Source organism: Sapajus apella, unplaced genomic scaffold (assembly GCF_009761245.1).
Source record: "Sapajus apella isolate SASKATOON/1434 unplaced genomic scaffold, GSC_monkey_1.0 scaffold23, whole genome shotgun sequence".
In the NCBI taxonomy this organism is placed as follows: Eukaryota; Metazoa; Chordata; class Mammalia; order Primates; family Cebidae; genus Sapajus; species Sapajus apella.
In genome coordinates, this window is record NW_022436963.1 from 3838187 (window position 1) to 3857103 (window position 18917).

Here is an 18917-nt window from a genome sequence, read left to right on the forward strand (position 1 = left end):
GTGTGTGTGTGTGTGTGTGTGTGTGTGTGTGTGTGTGTGTGTGTGTGTGTGTACAAAGCCACAAAGAGGCATATGGCTGATCTTTTGGCCTCAGACCCAATTCCCTCACATCCCATCACAGTCCCCAGGAAAGACTTTAAAGTGGCTTTGGTAAAAGGGAATTTGTGGGCCAGAGGGAGTGGGCAAGACTTCTGGGAATCCACCTCATTCACTCCTATTTGGCTTGAATCCCCAGTTCCTGTCCCTTCTGGCAGGTGCATGGATCTTGGAGCTGCCCCCTCTTTGTGATTCAGGGCAGAAGTGGGGCTACACAAGTCCGGGCCTCCACGGAGGACCTGTTGGCCCAGTTAGTTTCCTGCGCAGACATCTCCCTCAATCCACTTTCTATCACGGCTTCAGACTCCACTGTTCTTGGGGACCTGCCTGTGTGGGACAGCCCACCCAGCCTCAGTCACACTCTCATTCATACATTCATGCATACATGAATTCAGCTGTCCTTCACTGACCATCTCCTCTGTGCCAGGCAGCAGGGCCAGGGCCTGGGGATATAGGCTGGGCAAGACAGGTTGGACTCTGCCCCGTGGCACCTTTGGTCTCTCCATGGAGACAGACATGTTAATGACTCTGGCCACACAGTTTTGCCATGGGTGTGGGCACCTAGGGGTGTTTAACCCAGTCTTGGTAGGAGAGATGTCCAAGCTGCAGCGAATGTGATGCAGGTGACAGGGGGACAGGGTGTGCGTCAGGAAATGAAAGGGCTTCCCTATGGCTGGAGGACAACATGAGGGCACTCAATGGGGCCAGATCAGGGAGGACTGTGGGGCCGTGGCGGGGTCTACACAGGGCTGTTGGGTAGAAAAGGAACTGGTGCTGGTGACTGGGAGGCCAGGCAGAAGGTAGCCAGGGCTGTGTCTGTGGATCGAGAGAGGAGTGGGTAGATTTGAGGGATATTTAGGAGGAGAAGCAGTGGGGCTTGCTGCACTGGTTGGGTGTAAGTGATGGGGTAGGAGGAGGCTGTTAGCCTTGCAGAGAGGGGCCTTGGGAATGGGGTTGGGCTCTGAGATGTCCCCACAGGTTGGGACAAGGATGAGACAAGGGAAGTGCCTGGAGTGAAAAGTTGTGGGAATTTGCTACTCCTGGAGGTGGGACAATGGGGCATAGTTCTCAGCAGGGTATGCCTCCTGGGTCCTTCAACCCCTTCCTGGGAGGTGCTGTCTTCTCTGTGCCTTCCAGTGCTGGGGTGGGGCCAGGATTGACACCTTATGGCCTCATTTGCTCTGCATAGTTACTCCTTTCCATTCAGGTACCTGAATGACAGGTAAGGTGCCCATTCAGCTTCCCCTGGCATGCCTCCCATGACAGGGAGCTCCTGTCACCAGGCAGCCCAGTCCTTTGGCTGGGACCATTATAAAAATGTTGTATCCTGAGCCCAAATCTGTCTTGCACTGTCTTCTTCCAACAGTTGACTCAGCCCTGCCTCCTACCCTCCCCTACTACCCAGGCAGGTCTGCCAATCCCCTTTCCCCTGCCAGTTCACCTCTCGGAGTCTCAGTGTCCCCACCTGCAAAAGGGGAAACAGTAGCAGCCACCACCTTCTACAATTGGTGTGAGGATTAAATGACAAGATGTGTATAAACCTCATGGCACATGCTAACTTTTCTATTTTATTTTTCAAAGACGGGGTCTGTGTTGCCCAGGCTGGAGTGCAGTGGTGTGATCATGGTCCCCTGCAGCCTTGACCTCCTGGACTCAAGCAATCCTCTCACCTCAGCCTCCCAAATAGCTGGAACTACAGGTGCATGCATGCCACCATGCCCAGCTAATTTTTTTTTTTTTTTTTTTTTTTTGGAGACAGTCTCACTCTGTTGCCAGGCTGGAGTGCAGTGGCTCGATCCTGACTCACTGCAACTTCCGTTTTCAGGTTTAAAGCAATTCTCCTGCCTCAGCCTCCTGGGTAGCTGGGACTACAGGAATGCACCAAGATGCCTGGCTAATTTTTTTTTTTGTATTTTTAGTAGAGACAGGGTTTCACCATGTTGGCTAGGATGGTTTTGATCTCTTGACCTCGTGATCTGCCCGCCTTGGCCTCCCAAAGTGCTGGGATTACAGGTGTGAGCCACTGCGCCTGGCCTAATTTTTAAAATTTTTTGTAGAGATGGGGATCTTGCCATGTTGCCTAGGCTGGCCTCAAACTCCTGGGCTCAAACAGTCCTCCTACCTTAGCTTCCCAAAGTTCTGGATTGCAGGCATGAGCCACCACACCTGGCCCCATGCTAATTTCTAAGTAACTGGTTCCTAACTCATAATAAGAATTAATAGCTGCAGAGGAGGACACTGTGCTCCTCCTGTCTTGGGCTGCCCAGTGGTGCAGCCATAGCCCAGGCCCCAATACCCGTCTGTTGGCCTCAGGTAGCTGACCCTGCCACCACCCCACTCACATCCAGTGTAGATACAGAGCTAATCGCAAAGAATGTCCATGGGGAAGAAGTGACATTTTCTTGGGATGGCAGAGCCACAATGACATTCGGGGTATACCCTGCTGGTATTGAATCAATTATCTGCTCAGCCCCAGCCCCTCCCCTCTGGTCTCCCTGCTCCTCAAGTCTCTCATTTAGGGGCACCAGTGGACCTGTCATGCCTGTGAAGCGGCCCTAGTGCTGGGAGTCCCTCCTGAGGCTGAGGGCCCCACTGAGCCCCAGATCCCTCGGAGGGAAGCAGACACTTTAGAAACACATCGTTGTCTGGGGTGCCCAGACTTTTCCCATGAGGCTGCAGGATGTTGAGCCTGGGGCGAGGGGCTTGCAGGAACAACTGGCTTCCCTCAAAGATCAGAAGGGCCGCCCAAGAAAGGACAAAGCCATCCCGCTGACTCTTCCTGTTCGGTCCCTTCCCGGAGCCTCCATCTGCAGCAGGGAAACTGGCTTCTGCAGCACTCTCTGCTTCTGCTTCTGCTTCTGTTTCCCTGTTGAAAATCAGTACTTATCTCAAGGGGGAGTTCTTTAGATTTAGACAGCAGTGATCATCCTCCCCAAGCCCTGGTGACCGGGGACCACCAGGTTCCTGTCACAGGGTAGAGGGCACCACAGGGGAAGACAACCACAGGGGCAAAGGAATGCCCAGAGCGCATGGCAGGGCAGCCATTCAGGCAATGCTGCATCATATGGGTGGGCAGAGGCAATGGGTGGGAGTGGGGCGTGTGGTGTTTGTGGGATTGGCAGTGAGCTGGCACTGTGCAGAGCAGGCCTTACCTCCTCCTCACCCCAGCTGAGGGAGGGCTGACTATTTCTACATACCCCCTTGTTTTTCACACCCGGGACTTGGAGTCCCGAGGGACTTTCCAAAAGGCACACAGCTGGTGGGGCCTGAGGGAGGATGATGGAGGCGGGGCTGCTCATACTGAGTCCCACTGGCAAAGGCTCATCCCTGTGGGGGCACCAGGGGAGAAACAACTGTGTGGCTCAATTTGCTGTTTGGTTTGGGGGCCTGATTCCTTGAGGCCCTGGGCCTCCAGGAGGTCTGGCGCTGCCAATGGCTCACCGTGGATGTGATTGGGACCAGGGCCCAGCATTGCTCTGTGCCTCAGTTTCCTCAGTTGCACAAAGGAGTTAAATTCTGGGTTGGCTCATGCTTTTTTGCCTCCTAGTGCACCCCGGGAGAGGTGTCATCCGCAGTTGCAGTCGCAGATGGGAAGATGAGGCCCAGAGATAGGACAGGTCACTCTGGGGCCAGCAGATTCAGTTCTGAGCATGTGGCCAGCAGCCAGGAGAGGAGGCTGCAGGGGAAACGCCAGCAAAGCCCAGCCTTTTTGCATCTCCAGTTTTCTGTAACCTGCCCTCCAGCCTCCTTTGCCTGGGTTCACAACTCAACCCCAGCTGAGTGTATCCTGATGCAAGGCCCCCTTCCCTCCACCCACCAATTATGGCTGGTCACAAAAGCTGGACCGTGACCAGACAAAGGGACAGGGATGAAAGTGCTGGTTGTCATGGCAACCTGGTGGGGTTGCTGGGACCCAGGGGAGGGGCCTGGCTGTGTGCCTGAGCTCAGGCATCAGGGCGACCTCTGAGCATCAGCCAGGGCAGCCTGGTGGCCCACAGGGACCCCCTCCTGCTCTGGGCCCACCAAAGCTGGGCATACAATGGCAACTTCAGCCCCTTCATGGGCAGCACCTGCTCCCTGGGCCTCCCCCGGTGGCCCCATTATCCTGCACCTGCTGACCCCCCCACCTGCTTCCCAGCCCAAACACCCTCCCCAAGGCAGGCCCTGCCCATCCTCAGGCCCAGCTGCCTTCTCTGAGGGCCATCAAGAGGGTTGGGGAACCAGGAGGGGTAGCAGGGAGGGCCCTGGGCAGGGACTGAGGGTCCAGCTGCCTGGCCAGCAGCGTGTGTGCCTGCAACAAGGCTCTGCTCCAGGACCTCAGTCTCCTCACCTGAAAACTGGGAGCAGCCAATCCTGCCTTCAGGGCCTTCAGGGGCCAGTTTCTCTCTGTTCGGAGGCAGAGCTGAGGCCAGGTTGGGAAGAGAACAGAGAGGGGGGTATCTTGGGTTATACTCTCAGGCCCCCTCTGTTGGACCAGGTGGAGGAGACTAAACCCCTCCTGCACACGTCAGAGTTGCTGCTTAGGGTTGGAGATGACATTTTGCAGAGGCCTCCAAGGGTACAGAGGAAGTGGGCAGGGGAACCAGTAGTGCCAGGCTCTTTTTTTTTTGAGGTGCAATCTCTCTCTGTTACCCAAGCTAGAGTGCAGTGGCATGACCTTGGCTCACTACAACCTCTGCCTCCTGGGTTCAGGCAGTTCTGCCTCAGCCTCCCGAGTGGCTGGGACCAGAAGCATGCGCCACCACGCCTGGCTAATTTTTGTATTTTTTAGTATAGATAGGGTTTCACCATGTTGCCCAGGCTGGTCTTGAGCTCCTGACCTCAAATGATCCACCCAAAATGCTGGGATTACAGGCAGGAGCCACCGCACCCATCCAGTGCCAGGCTCTTGAATGGCCTATCAGAAGTACTGGGGAAGGAGAAAGACAGTGGGGTGGGGACTCTCCAGGAGGAGAGTGCTCCACATGGGGCAGCATGGAGGATGGCTGGGGGTCCTGGGGTGGACAGTCGAGTTCTTCCATAAACAGGGAAACTGAGACCCTAGCAACTATCAGTGTCTGGCCATAAGGCAGGCCTGCCTGCAGGCTCTCTGATGCCTCACCTCAGGATGGTGGAGTGGAGGAGGGAGCAAGGGTGAGAGAAGTGCGAGGCCAGGGCAGATGCCCCCCTCCTCCTGTAAAGGGAAGTGGGATTCCCATGGCAATGGGTCTTTGTCTTGTGGTCTTTTCCTTGCGGCTCCCTGCTTCCGGCAGGACAGCCGCAGGTTCCCATCCCACTCTGCCGTGACTTTGGGTGAGACCCCTCCCTTCTTGCCACCTCCGTTTGCAGACCCAGAGTGTGACAGCAGATTGCCAAGGAAGTTGTCAGCTCTAACTGACACCCCAGCTGTTTGAACGTCCCCAGGCCAAAGCAGGCAGGCCATTTGCAAGGGATGGTGAGGACGAGGGCTGCTCTACCTTTGGGAGTGAGGGATTCCATCTCTTTGGAACAAACCCTTCCTTACTGAGATGCTGGGAGTTTCTTACATACTCCCTCCTGGAGGTCTGGGAAGGGCAGTGCTTTTGCCAGGAATGGAAGTATTCGGAGCAGGGAAAGTCCTGGTGTCCCTCACACTACTCTGTGCCGATGACCCCAGCGTGATGCTGGGCAAGGTTTCTGTTCCTCACTGTGCCAAAGAAAAACAGGCCTAGCAAAGGAAGGGACTTGCCCAGAAGAACCCAGCCCTCCTGCCCCATCCAGAGCCCTTTCTAGGAGTGGATGAAAGGTCAGGCTGGCAGTCTGGTCCTCAGAGTGGCCAGCCTTGGGGGACGGGTGGATGGGTGGGCCCAGTTAAGCCTCAGCAAACCCAGGCTCCCTGGAAGGTAGGAGTGGGGGCACCTGGTGGGTCACAGGGCCAAGATGATGAAGTCACCCACTCTGCCAAGATATTACTCAGCTGACGCTCACCAAGCTCCTTGGGGCTGAGGGAAAATCAGAGGTGCTCAGAGCCTAATTATAATAAACAGTTTCCTGTGCAGCTCCTGGGCCCCCCTGGGAAATGTCCTGTGGAAGATGTCTCTGTCTCAGAGCCTGCCACCTGGTGCTTTGGTCCAGGAAGTTGGGGGCCAGCGGGCATCCCTCCCAGGGCTGCTGCTTCTGGAGTGCAGAGCCTCAGCATCCTGGACCCTCAGATGGAGGTCAGAGAAAAGTAGGCTGGGGGAGAGGAGGTGAGGATGGGATCATGTGGGGTCAAGTGCAGCTGGGCTGGTGTCAACAGCCACTATTTTTGGGGTGGTGGCCCCAAGTGGGTTGCTGTATTTTCCAGTCATTTCTCTGGGTCTTTCCTGGACTGATGCATGGGCAGGCTGCTGAGAAAAGCCATGCCTCTGCCCCAGAACCCCCTGGTCCCACCCATCAAGCCCACCCTCCAGTTGGGAGAAACAGCAGTGACCATCACATGGTAGAGAGTGAGTGGTTCTGTGAGCTGGGCTTCCTGAGAGTGGGCCCTTTCAGCTGCAGCCTGTCCATCTGTCCAGCAGCCACAGCCCCTGTGATGTTACCAGCCCATGGCTCAAGCCCACCCTCCCACTGAGGGACTCAGCAGTGATCATTTTAATGTCATCTGCCCAGTGGTACTGACTATGGTCCTCAAGGACCCTGAGGAGAGTGTGTGTTTTGTTGCCAATGCACTCAGGGAGGGCTTCCTGAGGAGTAGCCCAAGATAGGATGGAAGATTATAGAGAAAAAAAGAGGGAGGAGGCTCCGGCAGGGAGGCTGCACAGGAGTAAAAGTGGGCATTGGATTGGGTGGGGGCTGTGATGGATGAAGACAGTCTATTCATGGGCCAGTGGTCTCTAATCCTCCAGCCCCCAAGAAACTCCATTCTACTACTTCTTCCTTGAGCTTTGGGCTTTCAAGGTCTTGTCTGTCAAGGTGATCATGTGGATCAAAGGGGAATTGTCTTCTTTTTTATTCATCAAAGAAATGATTATGCTGGTCAGAGCTGCTGAGGCCAGCTGAGCAATGGGAGGGAGGCTTATGTCGGGGAGGCCTGGGAGGCGGTGAATCCTAGACCTCACCCAGTCTCATCTCTGACCCCCCACCCCCATGCCTGCAACTCACTTTCTCTTGGCATAGCTCAGGGCCCCAGGCCTAGAAAATCAGAGGAAGATCCTGGGAGCCCAAGAGGCAGGCTGGGGGCAGGTGGGGAGTGGGTGGCTCAGCCACCCAGTCTGGATGCCAGTCACCTTCCGTTCTGGCTGGCCGGCCACATGAAGGGCCCATTCTGCTGCCCATTCACAAGGGGGTTTCATCTCTGCAGCCAGTGAAGCATTGCTCCTGTCTCAGCCAGCAAGGAGGCACAGGGTGAGGGTGTGCAGACCTACCATACCCTCAGACCCCATGCTGGAAAGGCATGGCCCTGGGCCAAGGCATCCCAAGCAGCCCATCTGCCCAGTCCCCCAGCTTTCAGGCCACCAGAGTCCTCAGCAAGGGGGCTCTGAGCAAGAGATGGGCAGTGACTCCCCAACTCTTGTAGAAACCCAGTCCTCCCATTTCAACAACAGTAAGGCTGACCTCTCTTCCAGCTTATTCAGGGCAAAAGACGGCCCTCCCATCACAAGAGAGGCAGGAGCCTAGTGGGTCATGGCTCAGCCCCTTGCCCCTTTCCCAGGGAGCAAGGTAAGTATGGTACCCTTCAGGACAGGGCAAGAAGACCAAAGCCTGAACCTTGCCCAGCCAGGGAGAAACCAGAGCATTAGAGGGTGACTCTTGAGACACAGGAGAATAGGGACTGACTCATGGTTTTCTGCCAGGGAGGAGGAAGGCAGTCATATCCACAGCCTACCCTTGAAGAGGGGTGAGGTAGAGCTGGCAGGGCTGCTGGTAAAAGCAGCTCCCCCTGGCCCCCACCCCTCAAGTCCATGCTCCAGTTGGGAGAAAAAGCGGACTATTACATGGTAGGTAGTGAGTGGTTCTATGAGTTGGGCCTCCTGAGAGTGGACCGTTTCAGCTGTGGCCTGTCCATCTGTCCAGCAGCCACGGCCCCTGTGATGTCACCAACCCACGGTGTTGCTTGGCAACTTTCCAGGATTAGCATTCGGCCCCTCTCATCCCTGACGTCCCACCATGGGCTGATGTTGCCGTGGCAACCCGGATGGATGCTGCAGGTTTTTGGACAGCTGTACCCAGTGTGGAAAGTGCCAGGCAAAAGCAGGGAAGCAGGTGCCTCTCTACAGGCCAAGAGGGGTACCCAGCCTGTACCCAGACCCATGGAGCAGCCAGACTGCCCTGAACAGGGCTATAGGGTCCCTGTCCATTCTAAGAGCTGTGGACACCTTGCCTCCAGTTCACCTTAACACTCCTTCCTTCTGCAGTGATCACTGAGTACCTACTGTGCGAATGCCAACAAGAAAAATAAAACCACGGTTTGGGTTCAAGAAAGGTTGCACCGGCATCAGGTCTTGAAGGATGAGTAGGAGTCCTCCCAGGTGCAGGAGTTGATGGAGAGAGAAGTTCTGGACAGAGGAAGCAGAAGCCTGTGCAAGGGCGGAAGCAGTGTCTCCAGGCACAGCTTACGCCCTGCCTCTGGGTTCCTCGTGGCCTGGCCTCTCTATCTTTTCCATGTAATACAATTTATAGTGTGGGTAGGGTCCAGTTCAGTTCCGGACAGTTAGTGCCCAGCAAAGGCCTGGCACCAAGCCAGCACTACTAAAACACCAAGTAAAATTCGACAGCAAGGCCTACGACCTCCCCCAACACTAACCGCCTCACCAAGTCTCAGTTTCCCCATCTATGGAATGAGGGCCAGTTTTGAGAAGGCTCTGGGAAGGGATTCTCAGGTACAAGCGGGGTGATCTTTTTCTTTTGGTTTGTAAACCACTTTTCCCTTACAGAAAAATTGGAAGACTGGTACAGTGGACGTCTGTGACCTTCAGATTCCCTAATCGTTCTTTTGCACCACTTTTGCTTTATCTCCTCTTTCTCTTTTTATCTAGCTGTACTCACCTGTATATGCTTTTGCTGAACCATTTGAAAGGAAATTGTAGTGGACATTCTGCCCGGTTTTCCTGAAATACTTCAGGCCATATCAACTAAGGAGAATCTGATACAACTGCAGTAGCATTATCACATCTAAGAAAATTAACAATTCAGTATTCAGAATAGGACAGGAGGATCAAAACCTGAACCCATGCCAGGTTCTGGGAGCAGATGATGGTCATTAGAGGGTGGGCGCCTGAGCCAAGCCCTGAGGCACTGGCCTCAGTGGAATCGCCCGGCAATGGGTGGGTGTGGCTGTGTGTGCCAAGCCCCAGGAGGACCAGAACCCACCCTTTCCGCAGTGCCCTGACCAGCTGTCCCGCAGCTGTGACTTAAATGCCAACTTCCAATTCGTAAATTTCCCCAATTAGTCCTCCCCAAATTATTTACATATGTATATGTATTTAAATCAGGATTTAATCAAAGTTCTCACACTGCATCTGGCTGTTTTCGTCGCTTACTCTACAAGGGCACAGGAGGGAAGATGGATGGGTAGTGGAGCCTAGAACAGTGGCACTCCCTGGCCGGCCCTAATCCCGGCGATAGGGGCCTGTGCTGGAACACCCAAGGCCCAGCTCCCTGAGCGGAAGTAACCGAGACCAGGAGCTGGGGGTAGACATGGGTTCAGGCTGTGGAGGCTCGCGGACGGAAGCTCCCGCCCCGCGGTGCCGATGGCCCCGCCCCTTTAGCAACGGTTCAGCGTCCCTCCCTAGAGACGGGGCTGACGCGTCCCGCACTGCTCGGTGGAGCCGGTAGGTCGGTGAGGCGGAGGGGTTGTGGGGCCTGTGCGGGCAGCGGGACCTCGAAAAGGCGCGGAGGACGAGTGGCCGGGGTGGGGGATCTCGTAGGAGTCTGGTTGCTGGACCGAACCTTGGCCAGGGGGAGAGAAGGGAGGTACACTTTATTTTATTTATTTATTATTTTTGAGTCTCGCTCTGTCGCCGACGCTGGAGTGCAGTGGGGCGATCTCCACTCACTGCAACCTCTGCCTCCGGGGTTCAGGCGATTCTCCTGCCTCAGCCTCCTGAGTAGCTGGAACTACAGGCACCTGCCACCATGCCGGCAAATTTCTGTATTTTTGTAGAGACTGGCGTTTCACCATATTGGCCAGGCTGGTCTTGAACTCCTAACCTCAAATGATCCGCCTGCCTCGGCCTCCCAGAGTGCTAGGATTACAGGCATGAGCCCGGCCGGGAGGTGCACTTTAAACAGCTTTGCAGTTAAGTACTGTCTTTACCAGACCAGTTTTTGGGCCCCATCGCCATGCTGAGCGTGTGGAAGTCCCATCAGCTACCCAGTCCCGCTCCAGATCTCTGCCAGAGTTGTTACAGAGGTCACCTTCATTCCTTCCTCCACTTCGCCCATCCATTAGGTCATTTGTTCACACAATCATTCAGCAAGTACTTTCTAGGCACCAGCTGTGTGCCAAGCCCATGCCAGTCCCGTGCTAGGTGCCAAGTTTCCAGAGATCAATGTTACTTGAAAATGCCTGCCCAGCTGACAGGAAAGGTATGTGCACATATAATACAGGGAGATGTACGGTGGAGGGGAAAGACACAGTCATGGGGGCAGTTTGCATCAGGTGAATGCTTCAAAATGGTGGAGAGAACCCCAAGCCTGGGGGAGCACTAACCATTCGTGGTATTGTTTGCCTGGTAGCCTCAAGGGCAGAGACTTCCAAAATCCCCTGAAGCCACAGATTCATTTGTCTGCTTATGAAGAACCCTGGGGTGTGAAATGGATAAAGGTGGAGGGTCCTGTGGAATCAGGGGTGGGTGGCATAGAAGCCCTCCTGCTTAGGTGCCCCCCTTTGCAAAATCTCAGCACCCAGTTGGAGAACCACTGTGGTGATGCTAGAACATGGACCTTTGGGTCAGCCAGAAGTGAAGACCTCAGTTTCCATTCTGGTTCTGCCAGTGTTTGGTTGTGTGACCTTTGCAAGTTTCTTTACTTTCCTGGGCCCTAGTTCCCTTAGTTGTAAATTGACAATAACAGTAGTACCTGGTGCCAGGATGGAATGCCCCTATTCATCTGTGTCTATTCAGCCAAGTGCTTGGTGACTGGTTGAGTCAAATGGGGTTGAATGACAGTGAATCCAACCAGCAGCTTCCTCTGGCTCAAGCCAATAGGGCTTCCAGGTAATCTGAGTGGGGAGAAAGAACTTGGGTTCACTGTGAGCATCGTTTTCTTGCCTCTGAGAAATGAGAATACTATCAGTTCCCACCTCAGTAGTTTAAATGAGTTGATGCATAAAATAAATCTAAGCCCACAATAACATTCACCATTCCCAACACTGTGTCCACCAGGGCCACCTCTGCCATCTCACTGGCCAGCCCCTTCAACACACAGGGGGAACCACCCAGAATGACCAGGGGCAGAGGCCTTGCTGGGAACCATGTCCTTCTCCCCGCTGCTGATCACACGCATTTCCAGACAGAGACTGCTGTCACCCGTGGGGCCATGGCAGGAGGCAGACTGGGTCTTTCTGTCTGTCTGTCTGTCCTAGCTCCTGCATATACTGCTAATGCACTGGTGCCCAGAATGGGGGCAGAGCTGGAAGGGAGCCACTGTGAAGGGCTGGGGATGGGGGGGAGCAGCATTCTGAGTTTGCAGCTCACTCTCAAACCCTCCTCGGGACACGCCTCGGTGTATCCCCCCACTGCCAGCTTGTGTGGAGGGAAACAGTTTACCGGGGCAGCAAGTTCACCCATTATGGACTCCTTTTGCCCTCAGCAACCCTGCAGTTTCTTAGACATTTGCACATCTGTTATCTGAAGATCCATCTAACTCCTTATAATGGCACCAGTAAAGCAAATCAAGCATGCTCAGGCCCACCTGAGAGCTGAGGAAATCATGGAATGGAATGCTCTCTTGTGGAGCTGGGGACCCTGTCCTCTCCAAGCCCTGCTCTCTTGGGTGATTTTGTTCAAAGATGAAACATCTATGGATTTGCAGCCTGATGAAGCTGAGCCCTAAGGGGTCCTCTGTTCTTTAGGGTGCTCTGAGAAGGGCTGGTGACTGTTAGACAGGTGAGCCAGACTCGGCATTGTCTTCAGCACCTGCCCTGGGAGGCAGCTGGCCACCAGAGACTGGATTCAGGGAGTGGAGTTCCACTGGGGGAAGCCTGTCAGGCCCGAATGGCTGGAGGCAGCTCGGCCTTTGGGCTGAGTGTCTGGAGCTTCCTGCCAGAGCCCCATCTGCCCTTCTGCGTCCCTCAAGCGGCCTGCCAACTCACCACCTTCTTCTTAGAAATGGGCTCAGCTGCTGCGTATGCTTCAGCACTGCTGGTAGTTTTGCTCTAGACAGCCCTGGCCATCCACCGCACTCCTCAGGTCAGTGCAGGCCAGAGCTACCTACCGTGATCCATCAGGAGGCCTACACCAGCACAAAATCCCAGCAAAAAGAGTGCCCTGTTCTTCAAGTTCTTGGCTCTTTGTCTCAGTATGCAGAAGGGATGGGAAAATGGGATGGGGCCAGGAAAGGGGGACTTGCTTGGGCTAGGCCTCTATTTCCTTTTGTTAAGATGCTCTTTACCTTTCTTTTTTTTTTTTTTTAGATGAAATCTCGCTCTGTCTCTTAGGCTGGAATGCAGTGGCACAGTCTCGACTCCCTGCAACATCTGCCTCCTGGGTTCAAGTGATTCTCCTGCCTCAGCCTCTCAAGTAGCTGGGATTACAGGCATATGCCACCACACCTGGCTAATTTTGTATTTTTAGTAGAGTCGGGGTTTCACCATGTTTGTCAGGCTGGTCTCAAACTCCTGACCTGGTGATCCACCTCGGCCTCTTTTTTTTTTTAAGTGAAATTTTTATTGAGATATTTGTATATTTCCTTTTTATTTTTTGCACTAGCATTATGTGCAAACCTCTTCTTCACCATCCCCTTGTCCAATTTATTGTCATGTTCTCCTACCCAAGGATTCTCCATGGTGATGAATTTTGAGGCAGCCAAAGGCAACAGTGCCTTTTCAAGGGCTTGCTCCTCCCACAATAAAAACTATAAACTCTTGTCTTCCAGGTGGTGGATGTGCATGCACCCCGGTGGCATCTGCTACTTCCTTTGCAAAGACAGGAGAGGGTGTACGTTTTCTGAGCTGATCTGATCCTGAGAGCCACGGTGGGTGAATGCGATTTTGTTGCTGGTAGAGGGATCTGTGGGCCAATGGAGGGTCAGGATTGGGGTCCTGCTAGAGAGGCCATTTAGTCCTTTGGCTCCTGGGGTATGGGGGGAGGTAGAGTGGGCACACACAGGGGAGGCAGGGCATGGCCCAGCACACACAGGTGCTAGGGAGGTTCATGCCCCACACTGGGAAAAGGCAGGGAAGTCTAGCAGGGCTGGGCTGGAGGTGCCGGGGCTGCTCTGGCTGAAAGTCATTTTAGGGAAATTTATTGGGCAAGTAAGCTCTGGGCCTCCCTCCCCATCTCCCCCTACTGAGAAGCCAGGCCTTGCTCTATAAGATGGGGGAGAGGGGTGGACAAGTGCAGTCTCATGCATGGGTTGGGAGCGTCTGCAGGGCTTCTCACTCAGCCCGGAACTGTGGGTGGGCCCTTTTCTCACATGCAGTGTCCAGGGCAGTCCTCACCATCTCCTGGTGCACCAGGTGCCTGTCCAGATTAGGAGGAGACCGCTCCCTCCTCCTTGCTCTTCTGTTACCCATGGGTCATGGGCTGGGGCTTGTGGTGGGTAACAATCTAGGCATCCGTGTGTCTTCGGGCTGAGACAGAGGCCGGCAAAAGCTGACTGATGCTGGGATCTTCTCCTAGGAGCTTCGGCTGGGACATCTCCCTGAGAAGCAGCATGGAGCAGCCTAACGGAAAAGGCTGTAGCCCAGGAAGGACCCCTCAGGGCCCAGAAGGCAGCAGTGCTCCTGTGGTCCAAGCAGGGACTCACAGGGGCGTAGAGTATAACCCAGGGAGGATTCTTCCAGGATCAGAATATAGGTTGGGGAATCCTCCAGGCCTTGACCCCAAGCTCCCACCTTTACCCCTGCCCCCAGCCCCACCCACACTCTCAGACTTGGGGCAGCCGCAGAAGTCACCCTTGACAGGCACTGATAAGAAGTACCCGCTGATGAAGCAGCGTGGGTTCTACTCCGACATCCTCAGCCCTGGAACCTTGGATCAACTTGGAGTGAGTATGGCAGCTGTCCCCTACCAAGCCTCAACCCTTCCTCTGGGCTCCATTCACCCATCCTTTCATCCTTCTCCCCATCAGTCAGTTCATCTGTTCATTTAGCTGTCTATCAATCTATCCATCTGTCTGTCCATCTACCCCCATTCCCCCCTCATCCAACCTTCCATCCTTTTTTGTCACCATCCGTCTATTCATTTGACAACTCATTACTGAGCTCCTGCTATGTACCAGGCCCTCTGTGGAGCCCCAGAGATGCAGCAGGGATGAGACACCTATGTCCCTATTGTCATTGTCATGGGGCAGTGGCTTTGGTAGGGAAGACCGCCTCCCTTGGCTCTGGTTGGAAAGGGTCCATGGATGAGGTGGCGTATTGCTGAGATCTAAGAGACAGGTATGTAAAAGTGGGGTCTGGGAGCATGTTCCAGGCAGGGGAGACAACAGGTACAAATACCTGGAGTCCCTGAGAGAGGGCACGGCTGTGTGAAGAAGGAGGCTAGAATTCAAGGGGAGAGATCGAGGGAGGAGGCTGGGGGCAGGGGAAAGCAGGGAGGGAATGATGAGGAGAGAATTCAGAGTCCTGTAGGTCCTAGGTAGCCTTATGCTTTAGGCCAGGGAGGGGCTAAGAAAGACATGTCAAGGACCCACTGATGCGCATTACGTCTGCAATGCCGGTGGCCTTGGGAGAGGAGGTCCATACAGAGATACCTGCTGGCCTTGCAGTACCTGCTTCATGGCTCAGCCCTGGGATGCACTGCAGAGTGTTCTCAGAGCAAGGAAGAGAGCTGGGCTGGACCAGAATGGGGCGGAGCCAGAATGTCCTGGGTGGCCAAAGCTTGTTGCCCATTGTGGCCTTTGAATGGAGAATTGTGCGTACCCCCGGTTCTGCCCTCTCCTGTGCTCCTGGAGTGCTCCTTGGTGGGCCTCAAGGGAGGTACCTGGCCTTGGGGTCCCTCCAGGTCCTGCCTGTCTCTGGGATGTTGACGCACACTCAGGGCTCCATGTTTGTTTTCAGGAGGTGTGCCGTGGCCCCCGAATGAGCCAGAGCCTCCTGCGGCAGGCTGACCTCGACAAGTTCACCCCAAAAGGTCAGTGCTTGGGAGGGCTGTGTGAGTGGGTCCAGACAGGTATTTAGAAACAGGCCTTTGGCCTCAGGGAGACAGCCTTTTCCTGGCTGAGGGCCCCAGCTTCCTCAATTGTGGAGTCAGGATAGTAAGAAACAGGGTGCTTCACAAGTGCCCACTAACAGTGAGTGCTCAGTCAGCCACAGCTGCCAAGTCATTACTCTCAGTGGAGCCATGACCTTGACACTGGGCCGGGCAGGAATGGGCTGCTAGGGTCAGGGTTACAGCTTGCTTTCCCTGGCTGAGGTCAGAAGGGCATATATGTGTATTTTCTGTCTCCTCTGGAATGTGGTCTCTGAGGAGGCCCGGACTGTCTGAGTTGCTCCCTGCTGGAGCCGCAGCACCTGAAACAGGGCCTGGCTCAGATGGATGCCCGGGAGATCCCTGCTGCAGGAGAAAAGGGGGCCCCTCCTCTCAGGCTCATGGAGAGTCTCAGAGCACAGTGGGGGTGGCAAGGACTGGGACATCTGCAGGGTGTGGGGCCTTCCCTAGTGGCAGAGGGGAGAACAGGGGCTCCAGGAGAAGCCCTGAGTGGTGGTGAAGCCTCCCACCTGGCCGGGTTTGCCCCTCTCCCCTGACAGACAGGATATCCCCTTGGATCAGGCCCAGATGCCCTGTGGCTCCCCCTGGCTGCCCCTCCTCCCCACCCCCAGGGAAGACCGGGCTCCTTGCTGCCACTGTCCAGGCTAGTCCTCTCGGAGCCCACCGCCTTAGAAAACATCACAAGCATGTGCATTTGTGCACTTATCTGAGCATGTGGCCTATTGTTTCCAATGGTCTCACACAAGTATCTGTGATCCAGAAAATGGTTACCAACGGCAGATCAGCACTGGGGATATTGGGAATGGTGCTCCTGCCACACTTGGCAGGGTGGCCAGGGGGGTGATCTGCAGATGGCAGCTCTGCCCACATGAGAAAAAGCAGCACAGGGTAGTGTCAGTCAGGGCCCTCGGCAGCCAGTAGCCTCCCCTGGCCCTCGGATGCAGCAGGGGCTGGAGGCCAGGCGTGGATCTCTTTGCCCTGGCTCCTTCTTGGCCACTGAGTGGGTCCTGGGGGTGGAGTGGTGTCAGGCAGCCTCAAGAGCTTGTGATTAGGGCTCTGAAAACTGCCTTCTTGGAGCCCTGAGATCTGGGTGTTTTTGATGCAAAGAGGGGTGCCACTTGACTACCTGGAAGCCTGGTGAGAGCAGACTCCAGCTGATAGTGGAGACTCCGCTGAGTCTTGGACACCACCCAGGCCCCACCTCTGGAGCCCTCTGTAGGACCCAGATGCCACTCCCAGGGTGGGCCCTCCTGCAACATGACCACCTCTTGGTCCCAGGGAGGTGGTGAGGCCTAAGGAAGGGGTCACCAGGGTTTCCCAGGGCCCCTGGGACTCTGGGCCCTACTTCTGCCCAGAAAATAGAGGGAACCATCAGGAGCCCATCCAGGCCCTGGGAAATATGGCCATCCCCTCCTGAAGCAAATGCCCACAGCCCTCTGCCCACCTCTGTGGTCTCGCTTTGCCTGGGACTTTCTTCTCCATTGACCATCTGGTGTCGAGGTCGAACTGGGATGGATTGTCACCCTATCAATGGGTCTCTCCCCACCAACTCCCCTTCCCCCAGGTATGGAATGGAAGCCTCTGTCTACCCTGCTCATCTAAGTAGGGGCAGCCATTTTGTGACTTGAGGGATCTGCAGGGTCAGAGTGGTGGAGCCACCCACTCCCAGAGTATCCATTGCCTCAAGCTGGCAATGGCCCCAGGGAATAAATATCAGACTCCAATATGCTGAGGGGGCCTCTGCAGTAGGGGTGGGAGGAGCTCATCCCATTTCATTTTCCTGTCCAGTGGTAACCCTCGCCCTTGGTGAACCCAGCACCTGGCTTGAGCAGTGGCCCCTGGTGCTGGAGTCATGGGTAGTATGAAAAGGAGTGGTCAAGCATGCTGGCTCTCAACAGGGAGAGCAGGGCCAGGACAGACCTTCTGGAAGCTGCCGTCCCTCCAGGCTCATACCCCCAGGGCACCTGGTGCCCTGCCTATCTTCTTCCAGCCACAGGCAGGCCCTGAGCTTCCCACACTCCAAAGCATACTGCCTGGTTGATGATTTGTTTTATGGGGTGGAGGCTGGTTGTTGGGTGCCAGCCCGAGCCCCGACGCCCCTGTCTCTGCTTCTGCCTGCAGTCGGAACCTTCCAGGTTCCCAAGGACTTCCAGGAGCGCATAGAGCAACAGTGCATCGGGTCCACCACCCGGCTGCTGGCCCAGACTGACTTCCCGCCTCAGGCCTATGAGCCCAAGGTGCAGGTGCCTTTCCAGGTGCTGCCGGGCCAGCGCCCCCGCAAGATTGAGATCGAGAGGTACGGCTGGGTGGGCTGTGGGGAGACTGTCCGGGAGGCGGCACCTGCCTGTCTCAGGGGTTGAGGAACTGCAGATCACCAGGTGATATTGCTCATGGCAGAGTCTGCACAAGTGCTTGGATTAAAATCTTCTAGCCCTTACCTGGAGTTAGTATCAGGAAAAAAAAGAAAGAAAAAAAAATCTTCTAGCCCTTCGGTCTCTTAATAGGAACAATTTACATATTATGGAATTGGGGAAGGTGGCATTGAGGTCAACGAATGGGACTGCAGGGCAGGACAGAAGGACAGTTGGAGCCCGGGACACCAGCCCTGGCCACTGCATCACCTCCTGATGAGTCCCAGAGGGGTGGAGGGCTCCAGAAGGGTCTCTTGGCCACACCCCTGCCCCCACAACCCCATGGGCCCTTGTGGACGCACGCGGAGCTACCTCACATGAACCAAGCCATTCTGAGGTCCCCTCCCTGCCCTTGACCAGGAGGAAACAGCAGTATCTGAGCCTGGACATTGAGCAGCTGCTGTCCAGCCAGGGCATCGACTCCAACAAGCTCATGCCCAGACACCCGGACCCCCAGCACCGCCAAACCATCGAGCAGGGCAATGACCCACTCTTCCCCATCTACCTCCCACTGAAGGTGAGCCGGGCTTCCTTAGATGGTTGATGGACAGGGTTGCAGAGGTACAGGACCCCAGCAGAAGCCCCGGAGTCAGATCTGAAAGGGGATTCTCATGCCAGTCACCAGCACTCTCTTATCAAACAGGGCAGGTCAATAATAGGAACCCATCCCAGGTACTTTGAGCATCCTAGATGGGGCAGGAGGGGCCCCCAGCCCCCCTGGAATGCTGAGTCTTTGCTTCTTCCCTGGGAGCCTGAGCAGCCTGTATGCCTGGCCTTAGCCTCCATGCCACCCATGGGCAACCTAGATGCAGCCCAGCTGGACTGTGGAGTAGTCCTCCCTGACCAGGGCCCACCTTGGGGTAAGGAGCTCCTTCTGGGCTCACTGAAACGGGAAGAGCAGGATGGAGGAAGGAATCAGTGCTGTCTCCTTTGGTTATAAATGGGGAAACTGAATCCAGGGAGGAGAAAGAGGGAGCGTGGCCTGGCTCTGGCTTTCACCCACCTCCCTCCCTTCCTCTCTGTGGCCCTGAGTGTTCTTGCCTGGTGATCCCTGTGAGAAGGTAAATCTGAGTGTAGCCAAGGGCTACCTCCTGAC

General features: G+C 55.4%; 1 protein-coding gene across 4 annotated transcripts in view; it reads left to right on the forward strand.

Annotated features, from left to right (window-relative positions):
• The first annotated feature begins 9768 nt into the window (after positions 1-9768).
• The window catches only part of DNAH1 (dynein axonemal heavy chain 1), an 81872-nt gene continuing 72723 nt past the window's right edge, over positions 9769-18917 (forward strand). For 3 of the 4 annotated variants that reach the window (XM_032290092.1, XM_032290093.1, XM_032290094.1), the window contains exons 1-6: positions 9770-9866; positions 13132-13230; positions 13878-14244; positions 15260-15332; positions 17532-17706; positions 18182-18338. In XM_032290092.1, the coding sequence (XP_032145983.1) occupies positions 13912-14244; positions 15260-15332; positions 17532-17706; positions 18182-18338 (738 nt within the window). In that variant the 5' untranslated portion in view covers positions 9770-9866; positions 13132-13230; positions 13878-13911. Of the gene's footprint in view, positions 9867-13131; positions 13231-13877; positions 14245-15259; positions 15333-17531; positions 17707-18181; positions 18339-18917 lie in introns of all 4 variants that reach the window. The other variant, XR_004272438.1, reaches the window with a different exon arrangement.